This window comes from Agrilus planipennis, unplaced genomic scaffold, assembly GCF_000699045.2.
Source record: "Agrilus planipennis isolate EAB-ADULT unplaced genomic scaffold, Apla_2.0 scaffold40, whole genome shotgun sequence".
In the NCBI taxonomy this organism is placed as follows: Eukaryota; Metazoa; Arthropoda; class Insecta; order Coleoptera; family Buprestidae; genus Agrilus; species Agrilus planipennis.
Window position 1 is genome coordinate 603809 of NW_020438938.1, and position 26716 is coordinate 630524.

Below are 26716 nucleotides of genomic sequence, written 5' to 3' on the forward strand. Positions count from 1 at the left end.
CACCATACGTCCCTCCGTGGTAGAATCTCTTCCTCCCAAATTGACGCTTAATCTTCTTAAACTCTAGTGTCACTATTGCTATTATTTTTTTACCGTAGGGTGGGTAATTGCCTTCGTTATTGTAGACAGAACAACTTCATTTCGTCACTCGTCAAAGAATTGTTGTTACACTACAATAGCCGTGGAAGGAAAAGACGGACAGACAGACAGAGACACCTGTATCTTTTGTTCTTTGCCAGATATAATAGCGGGGTCCATAATGAGCCCGATGTGATGTAAAACAATAAAGGAAGACACCAAGCGTGGGTAAAAACCCACAATTTGTGGGCACGTAAGCATGACCAAATAGTTTTTTTTGGGCATTGAAACTTTAATTCCTATTATAGTAAATAATATATATCTGCTAGATGTACTAATTGTTGTATTATTGTTTTACTTCCTATATCCTATATGGTAAGGATTCGCATTACGCAATACTGTGGGTACATGGTAAGTTTAATGTTTTGATACTAATGAGTCCAGTAAATGAAAGTGACAACTTAGTGGCTCAGAAATGGTTAAAAATTGCCGGATGTTGACCCGTTTCCGGCAATTTTTTTTATGTTAATTGCAATTGTTTTGGTTCACGAAAAAATGCCGACCGTAGCAGAGGATCAAATACTTTGCCGTCTACTTTATTTTTACTTTGAATAATGTGTCCGTGATTTATCTCCTAGGCGTGCGTACCATCTTCAATTCTTCTTGTTGCTTTTTAATAAATATTCTTGAAATTCAGTGGAAATCGTTTTCTGTTCTCAGTACGTATACACGCTGTGAAACTGTGTTTGTGTAAAAGACTGATAAGGAATTCGCTTTCAACATTACGATAACTCTATCTATTTCTATATCTGTATGTCCCATCCTGCTCATTCTTTTGGCAGCTCGTACTAGATCGGTTCTTGTCGCACAACATTGCTGTAGTTACTGTACAACGAAGGACGAGTTAGTTCTTAGTCGCCTTACAATATTTATAAATATCAGTGCTGTAGATGAGTATTTTCTTTCAGTGGATTTAACGTAAATATGTGAACGTTTTGTCTGATGCACCAGGTAAATGTAAATATTTTGAATTAATTTTAATTAGGGAATCGGCTAGCTTTACGTTTGACGTAAACAATTTAGATTAGTGCTAGGTATTTGACAGACAATTCCAAGTTTTGATTTGATTCTCTTGTGATTTAAAAATTAGTTACGATATTTGATAAGATCCGATCCAAAAAGGTTCAATTATTATTAGGTGGAGAAGATGAAAAGTAATAGGTAGTAATTTCACGTTTTAAGGGCTAAAAAGAAAAAGGGCATGCAATAAGAAGGAAATGGTTATTTGACTCTTCTATCCAACGCCTGAGACGGTCGAAATGACTATCCCATATTTCCATGATTTATCGCCCTAACGGGAAATTGAGTTTTTAACAGGCTTCGAATTTAAAGCTGAGAAAAATTGTCCAGAAATCTGTATCTCTATCCATCCGGAAGCGATTCCAGAATAAGTTCTAGTATCTACTATGTAATTTGGGACGCTTTTCTTTTATATGTCAACAACAAAAGGATTATTTATATATTCGAACATTCACTAATGGGATTCCTGATTCCCAATATTGGGTGAATATTTCTGAAGTCTAGGGTGTTTACCCTCGACCGGTTTCGCACCATATGTTACGTGGGCAGTTTTTTTCTTTCCGAAAAGGAACATCTTTTTTTTGCTATGCAAGGATATTATGACGTGTTCATTACAGTAACATTGACAGGCATCAGGCAACGAAACGTTGTAGTAACGGCTTTGTTTCCCGAGACAATAGATCTTCCCAAGCCGCCTCGATATATGCCGTGCTATGCAAGCATTCGCCCGATAGGAATCCAAGGTGGCGGGTCGCGCACATTCCTCGACCATCATATTTTTTCACAGCCTAGTCAGCGCCAATGGGTGACTGACGTGACCCGTCATTACGGCCATCACTCTTTCCTCGGTCCTCTCTCGCCCACGGCCGCGTCCCGTACTCGAATTTCGTTGATGATGATGCGATGGATATCGTTTCCTTTTTTTTTAAATTGTTTTTCTTTCGGTTACGAAAGGGTTAGGTATGCATCGAAAATGAGCCACGTAGCGGTTCCAAGAACCCCGAAACTATGCTAGGATACGATTTCGGTGAGAAAAAGCAATTTAAACATTCCATCCGAATCCTTATTCTATCTGGACCTTTGTGTGGAATATCTTTGTAGCACTTTGTTTTTAAATTGTATTTTTTTGTAAGTACGAAAAGGATTTTGGAACGGAATAATAAATAACTCACAGGGAAATATTACCCATATCCTGAAACGTCTATACTCCGTCGCTGCTGATACAACTTTAACACTGACTGTTTACGACACCACGTACTCAATTTTTCTTTTAACACAAAACAAAATTCCAATCAAATAAATTTCTTACATAACCGCCTGCTGCTTGCATTACGTAATGAAATGAAAAAATACATAAATATTCAACAAAACATAAAAACATGCACAATTTACGTATTTAAGTAAATGGCTTAAAATTTTTAAAAACTAAGATGATGTCTGACAAATTAACTATAAATTTTTAAATACATACCTGCTTGTATGTATATAAACGTATATAAGTTACAAAATTACTAAAATACATATTTATTTGTTCTTTTTTCAGGTCCACACATTCATACGAAGGAATTATGATGTCCACCATCCGCTCCACAGAACGAAGGAAGTAACTTTATGGTGAGTACTTTTTTTAATAAGGATATTAGGTGTCTTTACGTGTCCTGGCGTTGCAGCCTTTTAACCTGATTTGGCCTTATTGATAGTACCCTTTAACGATATGCCTTCTATTAAGACTGATGATGTCACACACACACGAGGTATGCCCCCTATAAATCCTAGTTGGGATTTAATTAAAGTAGATGCAGTTTGATTTGATTCGTTTTCATGTCACAATCATGCAAAGGTTTTTCGAACAGTCGGCATACCAATTATATTACAGTGACCATTCGAATTCGATCATCGACTTACACGTACACGGCAGCTCCTCGAGTTCCCACAAAATTGAAGGAAAATTGTAAACAATTATTCAAATTGGTCGTATATATGCACCGTGTCGCAAAACGGTGCCGCCGCTTCCTTGGCAAAAAACGGCGAAAACTGAAAACCATCCGCACTGAATACCTATTCATTCAAACATATCGCAATCTTACAGTGTACAATGTACCTACATATGCATAATAAATACCGAGGTACGCGTATGCGACTGAAATTTCGGATTTGTATTATCACGAGGTTTTTGTCCTTCGTACCTGCGTCAGTAAATATAAGGATTTACAAGAGGTATTAAAACATTAACACTAATAGGTAGATTTTATAAAATAATTTTCAGAACTTTTGATGTCAAAGCTGGTTTCATCGAATTTTTATAAATCATAATTTAGCTAAATCGCCTTAAATCTTTATCACAAGCCTGTCTGCACACAGTTGCCTGTTCATCTAGACATAGTTCACATGAGACCATTAATTAAGTTATTCGGAAGATAAAAGTGACTGTGCCCTCATAAATATTCAACGCCATCGTGACGTGCAACGCAGAGAGAGACTCAGTCGGATCGGAAAGCAAAAAAGTAGAGGAATAAAACGAGAGCGAGAGAGCGAGGAAGGTAGAAAAAAGACACCGCCACGGGAACACTATTGACGTGCGGCGATAAAGGTGATCATCGTCCAAAATAAATAATGACAAGATTTATTCTTTATCTGTGTTAACGTACGGACTAAGCTTGTTCGCCGCGTGTTCGAGGCCCGAACAAGACGTGCAACGGAAAGAAGCACCACCGCAACCAACGGCTTATGATGATTCTTATCGACGATCCATCTCTGGACGCATATATGTATGTAGAAAGAAACAGGAAAAAGTATTGTTTAAAACGAAATAACTATAATAAAAGGAAAGAGAGAAACGAATAAACATTAGAAGAATTTCGATTCTTCTTTTCCGACATGGACGGTGCGATCGTCCGAGATAAAGGCAAGATTTAAATAACGACGAGATCTACCTGCAACAGCATCATTATCGATCGATGATGATGCCGAGAAATGTTGATCTAACTGCCGCGTCTATCGGTGTATACTTACACGCGTCCCAACAAGAAAAGACAATCCAGGACGGACAAACAGGATCCGTAAGGAAATTAGAAGAGACAATAGATACTTGGAAGAAGATTAAAAACTTTGAGTCCAAGATTTATGTACGTAGTAGTTTCTAGGGCGAGGTATAGCTGACAATATGTAGCTTGGACAACGTTACAAAGAATCTCGTACAGTCCTCTAGTCAAATTGGCTGAAATTGAACTACGAGAAATAAGGAGAAATAGTTAATACAAAAGTTATTATGTCTAAAGAGGAACATCCAATGATGGCCTCTACCGTGATCTCGAATTAATAACATCTCCAAGATCATTTCGAAAATGCTTATGAGTATCCATATCCAGAGTACATACCTACCTGAAGAGATAATCGATTGAAAATCCGACATGAAAACATACACTGACAAATTCAATATTACTCCAATAATTTTTGTAAGAAACCTTATAAACTTTACTAGAATCATAGGAATTTGTACTGTACTGACACGATAATTTCTTAATTGTCATCGTGTACGATTTGGTAGTCTGAATATATTGTTCAGAAACTTTTTATTATTTGACCCTGTGCTTCTAGGAGCTTTTGATCAGAAAATCGCAAAGAACGTTGCAGGCACAAGGATTGTGGTGCAGGATCATTTGATGCTTACGCAAAAATGAAATTTGAATTATGTTAGAAAATAATGTAGAACCAGGGCCGAAACAAAGAAAAGCAAACGGAACGGCATTGGAATATTAGGACATAAAACACGTATCTTATTGTTGTGTCAGGGGGGCACTTAGCGGTGCACTTGCGGCTCAAGTGTTTGCAAATAAATTGCCCGCTTTATTCCTGTCTGTCTTGAGACGTGACAAGGCTCGCAGATCTTGTGCGATACTTAATAAAGTGCCTACAAAGATGTCGTTCGAGAAGTAATATTAAAGAGAGCAACCCAAGAGAATGAACGAACGAACGAACGAACGAGCGACGGCGTCATTGTCGTCGGTCGATGGACGACGACGCTGCCGTCGTTTTCGTCGCGGCGTCCCAAAAATAGTGCTCATTTGCAGAAAGCATGTTAACGACCTTTCGTTCGTCTAGTAGTAGTAGTCGTGGTGGCGGATTTCCACGCTCTTCACGCCAAAACAACGGTTATCAAAGGACCCGTGTTTACCGTTCGCGGCGCCAAGAGCGTCGTTTCGACACCTGACGTCGACCGTCACGTCGCTGTCAAAACAGCCATCATCGGTCCACCGTAATTCTTGAAGAAAAAGACACTTCCATCGCGGTGAAATCCCACAAAATTAATTGCTCTTCTTCAAACAGCAATATATGCATCAAAAGTATTAATAGTCTCCACTGGTACTGCAGTAGTGCTAGTTTAATAGTCCACTTGGCACTTGGTACGTAATGAACTAATGTATAATCACTTACATTAGTTTTTATTTCTTGTGTCATCCGATCCTGATGTATGGAAACAATTTAATTGAATCGTTTCATAAATTACGTCGAGGCATTCGCGCAATGGGAATATAAAATGAAACGTCTGGGTTCATTAATTCCTTTGCGATTGAAACAGACGCAACATATGAAAAGCAGGTTCCTAATAAAAAAACGCATTATTATCGCGATTTCTAACTTCCTAGCCCGTATCGTGTAATATTATTTACATATGTTTCTATGACCGTACGTCTTCGTATATTAGCAATCCTTTAATACTCTGGTTGTAGCACATGGTAACAGCGAATCCCGCTGATAAATATCGACGTTTCGACAAATTTAGAAGTACTAAAGTTAATATTTAATAATAAACGTCAATTTTAATCGCTGCACTACCATTACTAACACCTGTATAGGTAGTAATGTACTAACAACTGTAACTTAACTGGTATAGGTACTAACATTTTGTATGTTAAGGAAACTACAATCCTAATTAACATTTTAAGGATACTGTAAACCAATTAACTTCATTACCTATTATCATCAATTTTATCCACGGCTGGCATAGAAGAAGTTTAAATAAATATCAAAAGAAAGTGTCCAATTGAAACAAGGAAGGGTAGAAACGTCAAGATCCTGGATTTCAGATGTGATGATAATTTTGTGGCGTTTATAAATACTTCACGTTTCTGGATTTTGCTTTGAAATTTCAATCGTTTTAAGCTTGCATACGGTTGTTAATATTAATTTAATTTCGAAGCAGCAAATTTGTATCTTTGCCAGAACAACAACAAAAAAAGCAGGAGATTATCTTCAACGATACGCTTCATTGATTTAATAATTACAGAGTCTGTTATTTGTTGATTTATTACCTTCTTCTTCCCATGAAACTTACCACTTTCACCGGGCCAATTTATGAGTCGAAAGAGAGAAGAATTTGACCGTGGCACCTTACCGACTCTGATACATAATTATGGGTTAAAAAGAATCCGAAGAATGCCACTTATGTAAAAGTGACTTTTGGCAATAATCATTCTGCTGAATAAATTATTATAATATTAACTATCCAGCGACCAGAAGAAAGTTTGAATATTGATACCTATGTACTATCTTGTTATATGGTACAATATAGGCATACGTACAGATAGTTATTAGTGCTTGGGTAACACAGGTGCCTTTTACAATTCTACTACAAACTCCTTAAAATTTTAATTTAATTTTCTGGTGACCGCAAAATACATCTTTGTATAATTACCCACCAATGGACCATAAAAAGTTACGTTTTATCCTGCGAGCAAATACGTAACAAAATAACAACCCGATCTATCTATCTCTCTCTCTCTCTAGATCGTTAAACTGTTTCCACACAAATCGGGTCCTGATATCGCGATATGGTCGTTGAGTAGTCGGAGTCTCGGCTACGTCACTTTTCATCCCCCTTCCTTATCAATCGATACGGTGCAGATTTTGGGGAAGTGAATAAAAATTTCGTCGCGACGCAGTAGGCCGCGAGATGAGCGTCTCTAAATACACGTATATACATGCACACACGTACACGTGCGCCCCCATACGATCAGAAAGCTGCGTTTGACAGGCCGCATAAAGGGGGCCCTCTCCGTCCCAAACCTACCGCAAGAACTGCTACCACTCTCATGCTACTGCTGCCGCCGACCCCAGGCGACCGCATCAAGGATCCCGCTGCTTCTGTTGATAATTGAATGTACCCAAACGGACGACTAACGGTAATGAGGAATATAATGCATTTGCAATCAAGGAGTCTGGGCAAAATAATAAGAGTGTCATTCTAAAAGTATCAACACTTTTGTTTGGAAAGCCTAGTTCAGATCTTCGGTGGAGTTCCATAAGTCTTAAAGAAGCACCTTCCTTCAAAATTGTCCTCAACTTTTTTATTTTGTCACGGATACATGAATAGGCCAAGTAATAAAGTTGTTCATCGCCATGGACGAGTATGAAACATCGGCATTTGCGGCACGGATCAGTTTTCTGGCCAGCCAATGTCAGACAACGAAGCTCCGACATCAGCCAGCGCGTTTCCAGAAATGAGTTCGGCGCGTGACTGATGGGGACTCGTTTCTAAGGTAACAATTACTCTCCGCGATCCGATGCGGTTCCATGGGAACCAATTACGGCACGCGTGATGGATGGCCCAATCAGGGTCCACCAGGTGACCCCGGGTCACTCTCTCGAATTACCGAGACGTACCCACAATATCCAGCGGGATAAGATTCTTAATCCATCCGAGGCGGAGGCAATATTGAAGACGCGACCCTGACCTTTCGTGTGAGAAGAAATATAATAGAAAAAAGAATAAGAAGAGTGTACAGATGAGCTTTGCCGTTCCCGCATCACCCGATGTCTATTTATCTATCCATCTGCCTCCATCTCTTTTTGTTGTGCACACTTTTTACCATTCGGCAATCTGTCGCTTATCGTTGTGCGAATTTCCTGTCTTTTGCAGATCGTTATCCTGGCAAGACCCGGTTTCAAAATCTTCCCAGAATGTTATTGTTCTGTATTCCTTTCAAATTTTCGAGCGATTCAAATGAAAACATACTCAACTTTCGCAATATTCATGAATGATGAGCGAAAGGATTCTATGTACAAAAGAAGAGGAGGAATCGTCAGATTCAAAAGTCATCCAAGAAAACTATGAAAGGATGGAATATTTGCATTCCTCTTTTAGTGACATAGAGACAATCATTGGGTTACTGCATGTCTTGAATGGTAACTTTGGGGCTGAGGGTGGACGTGTCCTTCGACCCACTTGTGGTGAGCACTTGATGCGTCACCGTATGACCTCACGATTCCATTCGAAGGATGTGAGGCAGTGCAAAAATGGAAAAGCGACGGTTTCGATTGTTGTTTTTTCCTTTTCGCGACGCGTTTCGGCTCACTCTCGACAAAACTTCGCCATATTCTGTTCACCTCACGTTCACTACCTTAACCCGAATCTTGCGCTTGCGTGGCCGTCGTCATGGCCACGAGGCGGGAATGTGTCGGTTACCATGACGACAGCCGTCCGTCCTCCTCGCACTTTCGACGAGCTTTCTGTCCGGAACGCAAGCCTCGGCCTCCTTGATGGCGAGGTAATGCGGCGCGAATCACAGACCACTGAAGCTTGTTTCAAGTTAAAACAAGCAAAAGGTTCGTCGTCGTCGTCGTCTCCGACGTTCCTACTACTCTTCTACTACATCCGCCGCGTGTCTTTTTGTATACGTATGCGATAGACCTTGTTACTCTTTTACAAAGGACTGCGGCAGGATCGGGATGCATCCGATGACGCTACTACTACCGCAAAGCGAACTGCAACGATCGTCGGTCGTTGAATATGACAAAGACCTTTCAAAACTAAACCACGGAAGTGATAAGATCGGTATTGTATGGAAGGACTAACGATATTTAGAAGGATAGTGGACGAATTAAATGCAGAAAATGAAAAGCTCGATTTGGAGCATGGTATGCCTTGGTTCATGTAGGAACTTCGATGCTCCGTTTGTTGAATATACACTGGAAGGATTCTTTAGAAGTACTAAGGATATTTAGAGGAATAGTAGATGATCTAAACACGGAAAATGAGAAGCTCTATTTAGAGCATGGTATGTCTTGGTTCGTGTAAGAAGGTCAATCGTTCGTTTGTTGAAGATACACTGGAAGAATTCCTTAGAAGAACTAAGGATATTTAGAGGGATAGTAGACGATTTAAACTCGGAAAATGAGAAGCTCTATTTAGAGCATGTTATGTCTTGATTCGTGAAAGAAGACCAATCCTTCGTTTGTTGAAGATACACTGGAAGGATTCCTTAAAAGCACTAAGGATATTTAGAAGGATAGTAGACGATTTAGACGAAGAAAATGAGAAGCTCTGTTTAGAGCATGGTATGTTTTGGTTCCTGTAGCAAGATCAATGCTCAATTTGTTAAAGATACTCTGTTAGGATAACTTACCCGGACTCCCAAGGAACACCGAGGAATAGAGAACACCCCTTCGAGCTGCATCGTTCGCCGCTCGAGCGTCCGGAGGTGTTGACCATTCCCGCCTCGGACACCATTTACCTGGAACAAATTGTAACATGTTATCCGATATCATACATAAATATATAATATCTGTAGGTATCAAAATTAAAGAAATATTGCGAGACAGTCCTTTCTAATACATTCATCGGAAAACAATGACATTAACTTTAGAAGAAAAAAAAACTGTGGCATCTAGGAATAGTCTTAAGTGCATGCGTAATAGGTATGTATCCGTAATCCTCCAGTTGATTATTATACATATATTTATTCCTGTCTGTAACTGTTGACTGTTACGGTCTTGTAGTGTTTTATGGTAATGCAAATGGCATTGAGTGATAATAACAAGGAGGGAGGGGGTATAATAGCTACAATAAACAATGGCGGTAACTATTACAAAGTCAAAAGCGTTTTATTAAAATATTCAAACGTAACGTCCATGCAACAAACTGATCGGCACTAAAGATGTGTCTGTCGTTGTTAATACGTGTACCTATATAAGTGCCTACATACATATATTGTATAAATGCCATCCATATATAAATATATATAAATGTAAGTGAATAGAAGTGTTATGTGTAAATTTATTCTGGCATGCAAGCAAAGGAATTATTGTGTTTCTTAACGAACCGTGTTCGGCATTAGTCGTCAATTATTATTGGACGAATTATTCATGACAACTCACGAACACTTCTAAATTATAGGATATTAACATAACAAATAGGAAAATAACAGCTCGTAGCGTCATGAATCGTTAATAGATAGGAAAACAAGGACGAGAGGGAGGACGGGACGGTGCGACGCCGAGGACTTGGACGGAGACGCTCGCGTCGGTCCGCAAGCCGCGCCGCGCCGCGCCGCTACCCGTTGACGAATCTATTATTAAAAGAACAGAGGACGTATGTGTATGTCGAACGAAAAACCGGCACTAGGGTGGTAGTCTTCTATTTGGAAATTAGGTGACAGGGTGGGTAATCAATGGTAGACAGATGACGGCTGGAAGTGAGCAGCGCGAGTGAATGTGCGTGTGTAGTCGGTATGTGTTTGTATTTGTAGTGGAGGTATCGAATTCACAACGTTCTCGTTCCAAAAATATACCGATTACAAATTGTCGAATCCCCCGAGGTTTTTTAAAAGGAACCCAGTCCCCAGCTAATAAATAACAAAAGTAGAAATCTGTTTGATGTTTCTTCTTTCGATCGAGAGAAGAATTTAACAACTATTTAAAGATGAATCGTCTAAATTCACAAGATGTCCATCAATAGCCTTTTTAGACCAACATCGTCCTTAGCTTTTAAAGACGTATAAACAATAATTCAAAAAAATTCTTGTATTTAAAGTTTTACAATATGCTCCAACTAAATTGTCAGTAACTGGTAAAAACTCTCATGAACTCATGCTGTCCTTATTCGGACCTAAAGGCCGTCGTCGTTTGGAGTTGCTTCCTGATGTTTCACTAGCATGAGTTGCGAGCTTTTTCAGAAGTCCTTTCATCTTGTGGTCCATGGTCCACATCCGGCATCGAAGATGGAAGGATCTCTGAAGAAGCTCATATCAGAACAGCATCAGGTTAAATTGTCACTTTCTTGAACTTCAGTATCTCATATCCATGGAGAAGATTATGATCACTGTTTGTAGTAAATATACAGCCAAGATACAAGGATGTTTTTTTTTAGTAGAACCAAAGTGTCATTCTTTATCAAATCGAAACTTTCGCGAACCAAAGCGGGCGTTACAGGAATTAGTTCCCTGTCTCCCTTGGACGCAACGGGTGGTCGGTAAATGTAATATTCGCCCTCCGGTGAAAGAAGTTAAACTCATTGTGATGCGAAAATGACTTTTATTCATAATATAATACTGCAGTAAATGTAATTTGGAACAGATGTGGGGGAAGGTATAGAGAAGACAGTCGGCGCGTTTCGCCGTAGTTTTCGGAACCATAAACAGCGTTTGAGAACGTCGCGAGCGTCATCGTGTTCTCCCCAAAGAAAAAAAACCTTACCCGTTTTAACACGTTGTTCCGCCGCCGAAAGAATGTGGTTACGCCCTTTTATACTTTATCCTGTTCCTTCCTTCTTTCTTAAACAGCGCATCACATGCGATAAGGAAGTGTGACCGCAGCGACGCCTCGTCACACCGTGTTGTTATGAGGGTGCCGAATTCGCTCATGAAGAAAATAACGCGAAGAATGAATGAATGAACGAACGAACGAATGGAAGGTGGTGTTTTCCCCTCGGATATCTTGCGGGCCCGGGCTACCGCCGCTACACTACTATAAAAAATAATGTTCTATGACAATAACGTCACTACCAAATGAAGTCAAATGGAGAATTATTCCGCGTCGTAACCTGCAACAACCGGTCGTTGTTTTTATTAAGTCGATTTAACTTTGGTCATGAATTTTTTAGAACGTGGTTCACCATTACCGAAAAACTCGATTATAATTTTCAGGAACGTTACCGCCAAAATGATGCTACCATTCACGAGATAGAAACGTTTATTCAAATATTACAAGACAGTTTTATTTTTCCCAGAACCGCCGTTGAATATACCGCTAAATACACACACTAGTATCGAGATGAGAACTGAACAAGCGGAGGCAGCATCATCTTTTCAAAAACGGGTCCTACAGGAAAATTCAATTGATCCAATTTAAAGCTTTCGAGCATTAATAAGCTTTGTTAAAATAATTTCGAGAATTCGGATAGATCCGGGCAGTTTTCAGAGAAGTTAGAGATATTTTCGGAAAGACTCGACACGTTCAATAAATTATGAACCTCAACTTANTTAAGTACTTTGTCGAAGATCGTCCGCTTATGTTTGAATTCCTTGATGAATTAATTGCCTAGTTATTTATTTCAAAAAATAAGAAACTGGAAACACCAAATAGTTCAAATCTCGATGCAGTATCATCGCGTTCCTCGTCCGTCCATCTGTCTACCGTCGTAAGTAGAAGGATCTAATCGCTGGCCAATAATGTAATCCGTATGCATAGTGTAAGAAGCGATTATAAAAATTATGCGGCATAAAAAACGTAATTCCCGCGATTATGCTAATGCAACGTTATAGGATTTTTAATGCGGCGCGGCTGCCACGATATCGGGTTTGACGGTCTTTCGGATGAACTGACTGGTATATCAACTGTATGCTGTACAATATACACGCATACAAACGGATTGGTGGATAGCCTTGGGTCTTTGGAAAGTCGACAAATACCTACACATGTAAACAATAAGGCAATTCAGCGTATGGATGTCTCGATGAGCCGCCGATTCAATGCTCGTAGTCGTATAAGTACTGCGCTCTGTTCTTTTGTATGTCAGATTTTAAAAACTTCCAAGTCACGCACAATCCCCGCAGTCTTCATTCAAATTTGTTACGCTTTGGCAAATCGCATTTAAATCTGTTTACATGACCACGGTAGGAATACAAATGAAAGCACCTACGACCCTCAAGGAAAAACAATACTTGAGTCCCAACCAAAAGGTGCTCTTTTGCGTTTGCGATGTCTGCATTTTTTGTTTGTGTTAAGGGAATATGGAAAAGGTAAGAGGTCAGAGATGTTCGCCTTCGTTTCTACATCTTCAGCGGTCATCGTTGCGGCCCATAAATCTCATCCGTCTCGTCTCCCATCCCGACCCAACCACCACTGGCAAGTCCAGCGGTAAAGCGAGCGCATCAGCGTCCCATCCCATCCCATTGGATCCTCCGGCTGATCTCGGTCGGTGCCATATCGCGATCGAACGATTGGCATTCTTACTATGTACGGGGCTCCAGTTCCATCCACCCGATCTCTTCTCTTCACTCTCCGAGAGAAAGAAAGGCCTTTGGTTTAAGCAGTTGCCGATGCCGATGCCTTATCCTTATACTTCCCTTATCTCGGGCCTACGATCGCAACTCGCGTTCTTCGATGTCACAGACGTACACACACACACACACATATAAGTTGCCCGAATGATTCGACGTCTAGCTGCTGCTGATACTGTTCTGTCTCTTCCCCACACGGACAATTAATCAGGTCTTATCTCTTCGGTCATTCTGATTGTCTTCTTATTCTTTTCCATCGCGTCGGCAAACCGACCGGCGAGGAAGGCAACAGTTAGCCACCAAGTCCGAAATAATTCCCTTCATGCCCCTCCACCAACCACGTATTCTGTCAGTCGATTAAAAGTATCGCTGCTTTTTTTGATAACTAACGCTCATTGGCATGCATTTTTTTTTTTAAATTAAACAGAATGAGGCTTGAGATGGCTATCATTTAAATGCGCACAAATTTGCGCATTGTGCTCGACGAGCTATCTAAATGCTCATCTATGTAATAGTTGCATCGAAAGTTGGACGCGTCGCTACACCACGGCGCTGCCAGCGGCGTCGACGGCGTCGTCGTCCGCGGTGTCGGACGCTATTATTTGCGTTGGTGATTGAGCGCCTCCGCTGCACATGAATCCTCCAAACATTTGCCGATCGTTGTCGCGGGTGACTGGTGACTGACGGAGACTTGACAGCGACCCTCGCCAGACATGCCAGCGAAAACCGTGGAGAACTTGGCGTAGTCGTCATCGTCCATCGCAAAAGCAAACAAATGCGTTTGCTGTCCCCTCAATCACGCACTTAAATTTCCCGAAATCCGCGAAAGCAATGCGGCATTTGACTTGCAACGTGAAAATCAGATCAAAGGATTCATCGATTACATGGCGATACCATATTACCTACCTATTTTGCATATCATATTGGAAAGAATAGGAGAACAGAGGACTCTATGGAAGTCAATAAAAAATAGGCAAGATAGGTTGGTAGGACACCTTGTCAGGCATGAAGGTCTAGTCAGAGACATATTAGAGGCAGAAACAGGAGTTAGGAGGGGTAGAGGTAGACCTAGATTNCTACAGGAAAATTCAATTGATCCAATTTAAAGCTTTCGAGCATTAATAAGCTTTGTTAAAATAATTTCGAGAATTCGGATAGATCCGGGCAGTTTTCAGAGAAGTTAGAGATATTTTCGGAAAGACTCGACACGTTCAATAAATTATGAACCTCAACTTATTGCCACTAGGATAAGCTTTTATCTGAATAAAATTTATGTAATGAAAAATATTCATTTCTATAGATAAACGGTGCACGTATGTGAATGGAAGTATGATACATTTATAGTTAGTTGATTAGGAGAATCGTAGGGGAGAGTTGGCCGTTGATTAGGGGAAACATTAACGTGGCAGCGTGGTGGGAACGACGCCGGGCGTCGGAAGGCGACGTAGACACGGCGGGGATGGACCACTGAATTCGCGATTTTGATTTACGAATGAAATCGACATTTCAACAGACCAATGACGGCGCTTCTCCTGTACACGCATCCGCAACCACCATCAGCAAATACACGGTCGAAGGATACACGACTGGATAAATGTATATCCCTGTACGTGTTAGGGGGAACAAACGTAACAGGAGATAAACTGGCAGAATACATTTTACAGCAGTTATTTAAAAGAATTACAGGGAAAGTATTTGAGTTGTTCCCTGATTTTCTGTCACATTTTGATCAGGTTACAGAATATTTTGATAGAGCTATTCGTCTTCGAATTTTTCGTCATAAATAGTCTCAATAAAGTTCTTAAATTGAAGAGATCCTGAAGGACTACATAGTTGGTGTCAATGCAGTAGATAAAAACCAATTTTCATTTCCTTTTCGATGATATGTATAAACGCATTCCAAAAATAATTCTGTGGAAGTTGGAGAAGGAGCGTAAAAGACGGCAGACAGTAAACAGATAGCAGTGTTTGGTGACAATTAATAATTCCAATATCAGACTGCCCAATTAGCAGTCAGTGGCACGGTCGGTTAGCTGGGCGTCGGTGTCGGCTCGGTGCAGTGTGGCATACTTGATGCAAGTAGATTATTCTACTTTCTGACTGGACTGACTATGACTTTATACTCCTGGCTACTGCCGCTACGGTGGTAATGGTGACGTCGTGGTAGTTGGGAATTGAGCCTTTAGACATACGTGCATGTACTCGACCAACGACCGCTTTGATTAATGGGCAGCATCTAAATCACCAGGTCGCGCGAATCTGTTTTATTTATTAGCGCGTATCAGATAAGTGAGGCATATGTCTCTCCAGTGTGTGTATCGCTTAATGAGTTGGAGAGCAGCTCGCGAACGGCAGATGACCGACTAACTGACTCTCTCGCAGTAGAACTCATAAATCCATTGTAATTCGTCGTCGACAATTTATAAAGTAGAACAAATTAAACGGTGGTTGATAATCTTCCTTTTCTGATTTCTAAATTTATGGACTTACAGGACACAAAATAAATTTGTTGTTTACAACTGCAACATTTGAAGTGGTGAAATTGGGAAAATAATAATAACGATGATGATAAAAAAAAGGTTCCCATTGACATTATTTGTCGGATATTTATCTAAATTATTCCGTAATGTAACGATGAACACAAGTGATTCCGCGGCACCATAAATCATGGCCCGTTATGGCGGTAGCAAAACAAACATAAATAATGTTTATCATGACTCTAATTGTTTAATGAAGTTTTAGTAGATATCATTTCATCATAAAATTTTTATTGCCATTATACACTCCGGCAAAGAGATTTATGTTATCTATTAATGAAATTGCAGGATACATTCACTCTGGCTGCGCTCAGTTCCCTCTCTCTTTGATATAATGGAAAGAGCGAAATGTCAAATAGATAAATCCATAACTAACAGTAAGACCACCATATGTACCTTCTACATTACTACTGTGACATCCTTATCGCGTCAATAACAAAAAAATAAACAGTTATTAGCAGCGTTCATCTCATCCTCTGGATCCCTGGAGAACTCCATTTTAATATTTTAAATATTATCAATCCAGAGAAAAAATATTGATGCGTTTAATGTCCCTGTATCTTGTCTGGATCCTTTTGGGATTTTTCTATTCTCATTTTTAAAATAATAAAAAAGTCATTGATTCCTACTCAATTTCTTTTCCGAATGTTTGCATTTGTTCGTGGCTGTTTCGGCTGGCCCCGTTTGCTCAGTTTACATAAATGTGTGTGCACCAGCTAAGGCGAAATGTGATGGATACGATAACGTTGTCACATCGTCCATCATCGGCATAAGTACCCGGGCCAGCGTAGCGATCCAACACACAAACGCAACGACAGCAATACGGGGCCAAGTTCAACTGCGCGCGTCCGCAACCTACGCCAACCTGTCTCTAGAAAGTAAATCAAACGAAACGTTTTGAACGAACGGGGGGCTCGAGCGGGCGGGCGCCCCTCTTGCGCGCTCCCGCCGCCACTGTCAACCCGAGTTATATTTCAAATTCCACTACCCAGCGCGCGTAATCGCGGGCGGCCTAGTCGCCGATATGCCATTGTAAATCACCCCCCGAGCCCACGGGTGCACTAACCTCCCGTCATTTTTCAACGCGAAATTCGAAAAGGAAAGGGAAACGCGTCACTGACAAATAATACGCGAATTTTAACGTCTCGAATGAATGTGCGCGAGCTCCTTCTGTATCTTTGTAAATCTATATTCATTTAATCATCTTTATTAACAATACAGACGAAACAAATTAGTAAAGGCTTTCGCTGTTCTGGTCTGAGTCTAAAAGTCATCATCGGTTGGAGTCCTAACGTTTCGTTCACACGAGAGGCGAGCTTCTTCAAAGGTCCTGCCATCTCCGATGTGCTGATGTTGAAAGGACCTGTGAAGAAGCTCGTCACCACGTTAGGAAGCAACTCCAACCGACGATGGCGTTTACACCTGAAGCAGAGCAAAAATCAAACAGATAAGTAGGGTTTGTATAAGGAATCGCCAACAGAAACGGGATTGATTTCTACAAAAATAGAAATAGGTAAGATTTCCAATCCGCCATGCAAGCATGCCTACCTTCGTTCATATGTAGGTACATGCTGAACGCATTTTATCATTAATCTGCCTCCATGGATATTCATAACGCGTTTCGATCTATGTTTACAACGGCTTAATTAGCGTTACGTCAAGTTTGGTCTTTCGAAAGGGCGCGCAATCGTCTGGTAAAATTTACAGTGTAAAAGCATGTACGTTTGGTATCATGAAGGATCACGGTAAATGAAGATTGACGCGGAAGAAGAAAAGAACGAAGTAGGAAAAGGATGTCGGCTTAGCGTGTCAGCGCGCGGTGCCTGTGGCGACCGAGGAAGAAGAAAATTTCTTTGTGTAATGTTTAGCCGTTCATTGATCCGTGTAATCTTATTTATTCGAGTATTCCGGTGATCTCCCCCGATGTTAAGTGCCTTTTAATGTTCATTCCAATAAATTAACAAAAACCAGCACGACCGACCGTCGGCCTGTGCGCCAACTGCATGAAATTATAGATTTATCGCGCTGTTCTCGATTGATTTATCCTGTCCAGATATAACGCGACAGCGGACTGTTCTGTGGTACCCACGGTCTCGTCTCAAAACGACCACAGCTTTCTTTTTTATACCCAACAAAACCGAATATGTTTTAAGATAAACCAAAGGAATCGCATCCTCCGCATACTTACATCAGAAACATTAATAAAGAGAATGGAAGAAAGTTAACAAAAACAAAAATCATTTTGGGGATCACAGCTAACACTAAAAAATTATATCAACTGTGGTAATTTTATCCTCACAGCTCATAGTGAATGTCCAGTTGATGCAATCATTGTAGGTTGTTATCTTATTATAGGTACGTGTTTTCCATTGTCCCTTTCTAATATAATACAATGCGCAACACATGAAAATTTGTGATAAGATGTGCCCCAAAAGGTTTTTCTTGGCTGCGTATATAATAAGAAATGGATAATTGTTTCGGGACCACCCACTATCGAAATAATAGTATCTGCCTCCATCTGTTTCTTGTTCGTGCCATGTGTTCGTTCGTGTCCCTTCTATATATGGATTCGAAATTTTGTAAGGCAGATCTGTTTTGATTCTGCCATGGTACCACCACCGCCGCCGCCGTCCCTGATGTTTGGTAAAATACATGCATAAGCAGTTGAACACTAATGACGAAGACAGCGGGCGGCTGTTTCTTAGCTGGGATTGAGAAGGTTCTTTTTAAAATATACTCAACTTCTTACAGATGCATACCCTTGCTCTAATCCCCCGATCTATAAAGATTCTTTGTGTTCCACTTGAATGTATAATAGAACATCTTGTGCAGGAGATATTGTTTCATCAGTGTCTTTACGTTTTAATCGCCAGTTCTCTGTGAGATTCTCTATAATTTCTGAAATAGTGTTATTTTACAATAGATTATTGTATTTTTGGTATCTTTACTGGTTTATAAGGAAAGAAAAAGTAGGAAAAAAATGAATATCTATGAAAATAAGAGACGAAAAATTAGAAGAGGCGGTTGAAGTCCGATAACTCGGAATGGAAGGAGCAGTTGAGCTAGAAAGCAGAAGATAGCAGAGTGGAGTCGCCTTTAATAAAAAGAAGTCACTTCTATGCTCGCGAATATAGAAATTCGGAAAAGATTGTAGAAGGTTAAAAATGAGGATGACGTATTAGAAAGACTAGGAGAACAAAAAGCGCCATGGAAGTCACTACAAAATAGGCGAGATAGGTTAGTAGGACAACTTCTCAGACATGAAGGTCTAGTCAGAGACATATTAGAGGCAGAAACGGGAGCTAAGAGGAGGAGAGGTAGATTTAGATTAGATTATTGTTCACAAATAGTTAAGGATTTGGGATGTTCTAGTTGTGGAGAAATGCGGAGATTAGCTCAGAATAGGAAGGAGTGGATTATGCAAATATCTTGCTCATCAGCAGTATGTATGTCTATGGTCTTTCCCTACCTGGTACCTACCGAAAATTTGGTTTCTATTTCCTCATTCTTTCGTCAACATTTTATATCTTTGTGGTTATAAAACAGTCGATTGCTTTTGTCGTAACGTGTATTGAGTGTGCGTGTATGTGAAGATGGTCTTGGAGCGCCCGAAGAATTGAAGTGAAAAGCAAAAAAGGAGTTGCTGAGGATGGCCGATCGTAATTCGTCGTTGGACGTCTCTATACATAGGATATATATTTATGGCGTAGATTGAATCTAATGAAAGGCCGAGCATGTCTACAAATTTTAGCTTTTGTTGTGGTTTCTTTTTGCCAGCTCGGGCTCGACGACGGACGTGGACGTGAACCGCACACCGTCTCATCCTCATCCGCTTGCCGATATATTGCTCTATTTACCGGGCAGAAGAAGAAGAATAAGCAGTCGGAGGTATGTTACGATGACGGTTTGCCCGCTCCAACTTACATCTCTCAATTCCTCCGTAATCTCTAAATCTAAGAGACGTTAGTATAAGAATAAACAGGAAAATTTGATGTGCAAAAAACTGAGTGAGGAGACAGTCTATCGGATCAGGGCAAATATGTTATTGGACATTTTATTAACCGTAAATTTTAATTTAGGTAATGTCTAAAAGATTCTTATATGGCAATTTGAAAATGTGCCTTCTGTTTTTCTAACCATAATAATCAATAGAAAACTGGAAAAACTGTCTGTGTTTCTAATCGTAAGTTGGAAGAAATACAGAAAGATATTTTGATGGGTGCGGTTTGCTCCCATTTGTGTACATTTGTTTCACGCTTTTAATATTGAAGCCACGTCTGCGAGCAACCCTTCTTAGTGCTATCGATGCCGGAAATCTAGCAATTTGTACACTATCCAACGTTTTGTCCGTCCTTCCTTCTCGTCCGGCACGAATTTCGATTAAACTGTGTTAGACATTCTGGTCATAGCCACTGTATTAGGTATACACTTATAGATATATGCATGTAACGTTTACTACACAGGGTATGTAACTTGTACAGCACAATAATTGCAACAACCCTTATCAGACGGTCTGAACTCGCTTGGGGTTGAGAAAGACATTGTTTATAGACAGTAATGAAGAAAAACAACTTCTAAAATAAAACTGCAATAAAACGTTTCATTACTTAATAAAGATCAGATAACTTTCTAACTATTTTGATGACACAAATTTGTCCAAAAGAGTGTAAACCGGTTGCAAAATTATAAGTATATAAGAGCCTTCCTACTATTAAATGCAATTTTCAAAAAAATTATATGCATTTTCGATTCATAGGCACAGAAAGGAATAGAAACAGTAAGAATGAAAGAATGTAATAATATCAGGTGGGTAGTAATTCGGTTGTTATCGTGATGGCCATTTAGGAAATTGCAAGCAAGATGGCGAAACAAACGACGACGACGGCGATCGGTGGTGCGGCGTCGTGACGCGCGGTGGTGCGCCGACGCCTAGCGGCGCCTCCTTTCGATGTTGATGGACCGACGGGCTGCGTCGCGATGCGCTTTGACCATACGCGCAACAAATTACCCCCTTATCTTGTGTCAGACGAAACTATATACATGTGTGCAACAAAATTTCACCTTACCACAAAATTTTACAATCACACTTCATATTTTTTAAAAAACACTTATTTTTCATTCGTTTGGCTCGTTGTCCCTAACATTCTCGAAGTAACGACGAATATTTGATATTTTTGAATTCTTTTACTTGTATAAATCAGTAATTATTGTTGTATCTGATGAAGTCATGAATATAATATGTTAGCTTTGCATTCACAGTTGAACAAAAGGATCCCAGTGTAAATTACATTAAGAAACTTTTGATAGTTTAATAATTGTAGACATTATCAATACGTGAAAGGTTTATTTAAGGTAGAGTTCTTTTCTTTATTTACTCGCCACAGGTTCAGAATAAAATAACGGAAACATCAACATTTGGCAGCAAGCCGGAAAAGGTACTCAAAAGAATATTAAGAAATCTTTGAAAAATAATATATTGTACAAAATAAAAATGGAAATTAAGTTTTCTTTGACTGACAGGCAGACAGCGTAGTAAAAAAAGGGGATGAAAAAGAATGAACGGGAAGAAATTTGGCGGAGTAGGTAGTATAGTAGGTAGGTGGTGGGTTATAGTAGAAGAGAGTAAGTAGTCCATAAAAATCAGCTGGATCTAAAACGGAAGTAAAACTGGTAATAAGAGTTGCCATAAAATGACGTTCCCGAAGCGACATAAACATGATCCCGGCAGTAGCAGGAAATCGATAACGCCTCCTACGTCACTTTCGACGCGGACGTCGTCGTCCGACGTCGACGACGTCGACGCGTCGTCGGGGGTGGTGACCAGCGCGCATGAACCAACCCTTCAACAAACTTGCCACCCCATCCGTACATACACTCAAACGTTACAATCTCCAGCAGCTTTTCACAAAAACCGACGAGTTTTCAAACAAATATTCCGTTTTAGTTCAAAATAAGAAATTATGAAAAATAAGGCAATTAAAAATATTCTTCATTGCTTTGAGGTTCAGTACCACAAGATGTATAATTCTAGCGATAGAAACAATTTGAACATTACCAAGATAATTTATATTCAAAAATTAGCCAACAACAACGCATTTCATTGGGTTTTGTTTCCAGTATGTTTGGTGGTCAATTCGCAAACCTAGTCGCATAGGTACCTGAATGGAAATTTTTCGAACATCATACATTCCAAACTTTTTTAAGAATCCTGGATTGAAACATATGATGATAATGTCCTGAAAATTTCGATGTGCAAAAGTTCGAAATACAGAAGTTAAATTGTGTAGATAGATAGTTCTTCTTAATTAAAGTTGAATCATTCACGATTGGTTCGCTATTAGGTAGCAATCATCGTGTGCATCACGTATGAAAATTACTTTGAAATGAACGGATTATATTCAGCAGCCTACTCGAATCCGTCGGATGGACAAGTATCAGACAGACGAACAGACAGTAGCTGTACTTACTACAAAATACACATACAGACATTAAAGCGTTCGTTCGTGTTTGTAGTACTATGTCGGATAACAAAATAATTACAAACCACTTAGTTTTATGTTGTCATTCAAAATGACATAAACCGTCACAATTACCGTCATATTTCACTTGATTATTATATTGTTACGGGTGACTATCATAACGGCGGCGGTTATTGTACTATTATTGTTGTTGTTGATGTTTAAACAGCTGTTTCCTTATTTTGTTAAGTTTTAGAAGAACTTCACTTAACTACAATAGCTGCCCGTACCGAATCGGGAACATTTAACAAAAAGTGTACCATATAATTTAAGTAACCTTTATAAATGCGTTAAAATTAACTTTTATTTAATTGTAATTCTATTAAGGGATTACGTGTGGATCTCAATTCTCACAGAGATTAAACAATATTCTCTACTGCAACAAAAGTATCTATCTAATAACTACGACACCGTGAACATCCATAATCAGTTTGCAACAAACAATTATTTAATTGAATAAAATAATTCGAAGTGGTCTGTATTCTGTCGAAACTGCCAGACGCGGATCGCGATTTCGATCTTTTTCGATCTCATCAGCGCGTCGCAGGCAGCTCCAACAGAACACAGACCAACTTTTACCTGCTGTCTTAACAGTGCGTTTTAGAAAATACTACAAATGGCGCAGTACTACAGATGGCGTTTACTGCGCCATTTGTAGTATTTTCTAAAATTATTTAATTGATTAATTATTCGATCGAAAAATATCGGTGATAAGCAGGTATTATACTCTTTTGATACCCAGTAAGTATGAAAAATAACAAATAAATGCACAAGAGATGACTAAGTGTAATGTTACACGTTGGCAACTTCAACATGTAAAATGAAAAGAGTGACAGGCTTTCGGTCGAAAACTAAAAGAAAATGTGTCCTTTGAAATGCTAGAAGTACCAAGCAATATCGCGTTTCGCATGCCAGTAAAAACATTTTCACAAGTTGCTATGTTCGTTTTGGAGTGGACGGGACGTCCAGGAATTTATTTCCCTATTCAGCGTCACTCTAGAACAAACTAATACATTTGTGCATGTTTTGAGAGCGAACGAAGCAAGAAACGTTCGAAAAATATTTCACATGTAGTCTAAGGTCTAATAAATGCACTCGTAAATTTAACATTTTCTAAATTTTCTCAACAAAATCCTTTTTAAGGATTCTCTGACTTTAAGTGTATTTCTTGCACTTTTATCGATTTCAAAATCTATTTCGATCAATTTCAATATGATTGCGTACCACTCAATGTTTTTTTATTTGCGAATAGATATTGCAATAGCTAATTTTTCTTTCGTTCAAGAAAATCCGTTCAGAAATAGAATCTAAGCCAGGCATTTTTTTTTTCTTTTAGAAGGCGTGCGTTCTTGCATATTTTATTCGGAGTTTACTGACAAACGCGATTGATTTGTGTTAGTATTACACACACTATCGCGGGCTCGGTTTGTTTCTTCAAGAGAATGTTTACGCTCGGTACACATACACATAAATGTTTTTCTTTTGCTAGTGAAAAGTCTGAGCGCTACCGACGATCAAAAATCAGAATCAGATGCTTCTTTGATGTGATAGTTGATTATTTTTCTGGATAGGATTCCGTCAAACGTGCGTATTGAGCTGCTGGTGCGGCAGCGTCGTTTTTCCAAAGGACTCGAATTAGGAAAACTGACGAGATCGAAACCTAAAATTCGTGGACCATTTTGAAACAATTTAATTTGGTTTCACATCATATCTTCTTCTTTTTAATTATTCTTTCTGGTATTATTTGCACTTAAATTTCATTAATATTCCCGGACTAATAAAATACCTAACTGAAACTTTCTTCAAAGGTATTTTTGGTGATTGAATATCATCAATCGGTTTATGACGAAAGATGGTCTTGAAGTATCATGTACCTATACATGTGTGCATTTACTTATGCATGTTTATCAAGGTGGTACACATTTGTTTCGTTTACACGCGCTATCGATGTCGCTGGCAAGTAAATGTGCATTCACGATCCAATTTTCTTGGCGGATCTTCCTCTTCGACATCCCTGCCAACGGCAGATAAAGCGCATAAAGTAACGCAAATCAATCGCCGATGTAAACCAAACACACACAACACACATAAAATATCCGACCGAGGAATAAAATATTCAGGGGACTGCCTCACAATGTTTGTTAGAAAGAAAATGCCTGTTCACGTAAAATAATGGACAAATTGAAGAGGAACAGCTGAAAACGCCGCTTATAATCCGATCAGTAATTTACGATCAATATTTTTAGCGTTGCAACTTTTGAAAAAACGGCATTTGTCCTTTTTATGTAGCACGAATAAAAGTGCGAAAATAAAATATGTTTTTCAACCATGAATATCTAAAACTGTTTAACACCCTTCAAAGGCTTTAAATTATATTTATTGGATTTATATTAAAAGGTACCTCTTCAGGATTTTACTGACTTCGTTTGTCCATGCATTCCTTGATCTTATACCACTCTTTCTCTTTTTAATTACTACTCCAGTTTCCCATGATTTTCCTGCTGGTTTTTTCTCTATTCATTTTAATACTCATATGTGCCAATCTCCTTCTCTAGTTCTATTCTCCACTGGACACATTCCCAGTTCCTGACGAATATCGACGTTTCTTATTCATTAATCTTGTGATTCCTTAACTATCTTTAAATATTATCAAGGAATATAAGATTTTTTCTTTTAATGGAACAACAACGGTTAATGAAAAAGTCTGTTTTAAGTGTAGACTTTAGATTAGTTGGCTGGAGGGTGTGAAAGAGGTTCTCAAATTATCGACGGGTAGGTATATATGTATGTATAGGAGAATGACGAAGTTGTAATCGAAGGCGGTGTGGTGTAGCCAGGTGCGCACGGTCGCAAGTCATTTCCTACATAAAATTACGCTAAAAGCTTCCTTTACGCCCTCCAATGAACCCCAAATGCGACCGAAGCCACCCTTCCATCTTTTCGCTTGCGTCTAGTCTAAAATACGCGGTTTACACCGCAGATTTTTCTAATAAGCCTTATCGATTATAAATTTTACAAATATAGAAATCACTTTTAATTAAAGGTTTTTATATTTGTTTCAGGATAAAAGGTTATTCCAGAGTTATCATGAAAAATATCCAAGAGAAGAAACAGACAGGAAGGTAATTACGATATACACAAAGGTAGGTAGGTAGGAACATACGCAATGTAAATGTAAAATATTTAAAAAATGTTTGTTTTTTTTTTTGTAAACTGTTTTTTATATTAATAATNAAATTCCTCAAAATTCTTAATCAAAAAGGGTCTAATAAGAACAAATATATATCCCTAAAGAATCTGCAGCTTTTTTTTTTCAGGAACGTGTAAGCGAGAGAGGGAGGTAGCGACGGGGAATAAAAAAGGACAGTAACCGACTGCTCCTAGACGGTCAGATACCTTATCTATCGAACAATTAATTAAAGTGGAAGGGTTTGCGTTATTCAAACGCATTAACTTTAATTGTGGCTGGACCGTAATATAACGGCCATTACGAGTTTGAATAAGGAAGTCGTAGGAGAAGTTAATTACTACACACGACTACTACTACGATGATGCTATACGTCGTACCTTCAGAGAAAAGGATAACAACAGTTACCCTTCCACTTCCTTCTTCTTTTCTTTCTTATTACCTCAGTGCTACACTCCTCTTTCGCCTTCGCCACCGTCGTATATGTACACAGTCTTTTCCTGCGCCACCCGAGGCGCGGAATTTTCTGCATAGACGACGATGGCGGAAGGAATAGGACACGAAACACGTAAGCAAGGATCAGATGATTCTGCATCCATCCTATCAGTGGGAGGTGTAATTAATACGTAAGCTTATATCTCAGCAGGGAAATTTATCATTGCCGGTTAATAATGTCCTCCTGCAGGACTACACTGAACAAGGATAATAATGTGCAACAGGAGCGGTAGGTACGGTTATAATTTTTGGAAACAGGAACTTTTCTTCAATATAAAAATTAAAATAAAACTGCAATCTTATAGTCATATACAGAAACTGATTTTTATCAAAATATTTCATCTTTTACTTCTTTGCAGAATTTTCCTGCAATTTTTTTTAAATCTGCAATAAACAAAAGATTCATTGCATCAAATAATATAATTAATTTGTCGTAATAATATAAAATTGAATTCAAATTATTCTGGGCATAATATTGTTAATAAATAAATATAAAGGAGACTGTGGCGTATTGATAAACAAAAAGAAAGGCCTTACCCCAAC

The 26716-nt window shown here is 39.2% G+C and overlaps 1 protein-coding gene across 9 annotated transcripts in view; it reads right to left on the reverse strand.

Moving 5' to 3' along the window:
- The window catches only part of LOC108740886 (homeobox protein homothorax), a 286672-nt gene that overhangs the window by 40665 nt on the left and 219291 nt on the right, over positions 1 to 26716 (reverse strand). For all 9 annotated transcript variants that reach the window (XM_025974404.1, XM_025974408.1, XM_025974402.1 and 6 more), the window contains one exon: positions 9564 to 9671. In XM_025974404.1, coding sequence (XP_025830189.1) covers positions 9564 to 9671 — 108 coding nt within the window. The remainder of the gene's footprint in view (positions 1 to 9563; positions 9672 to 26716) is intronic.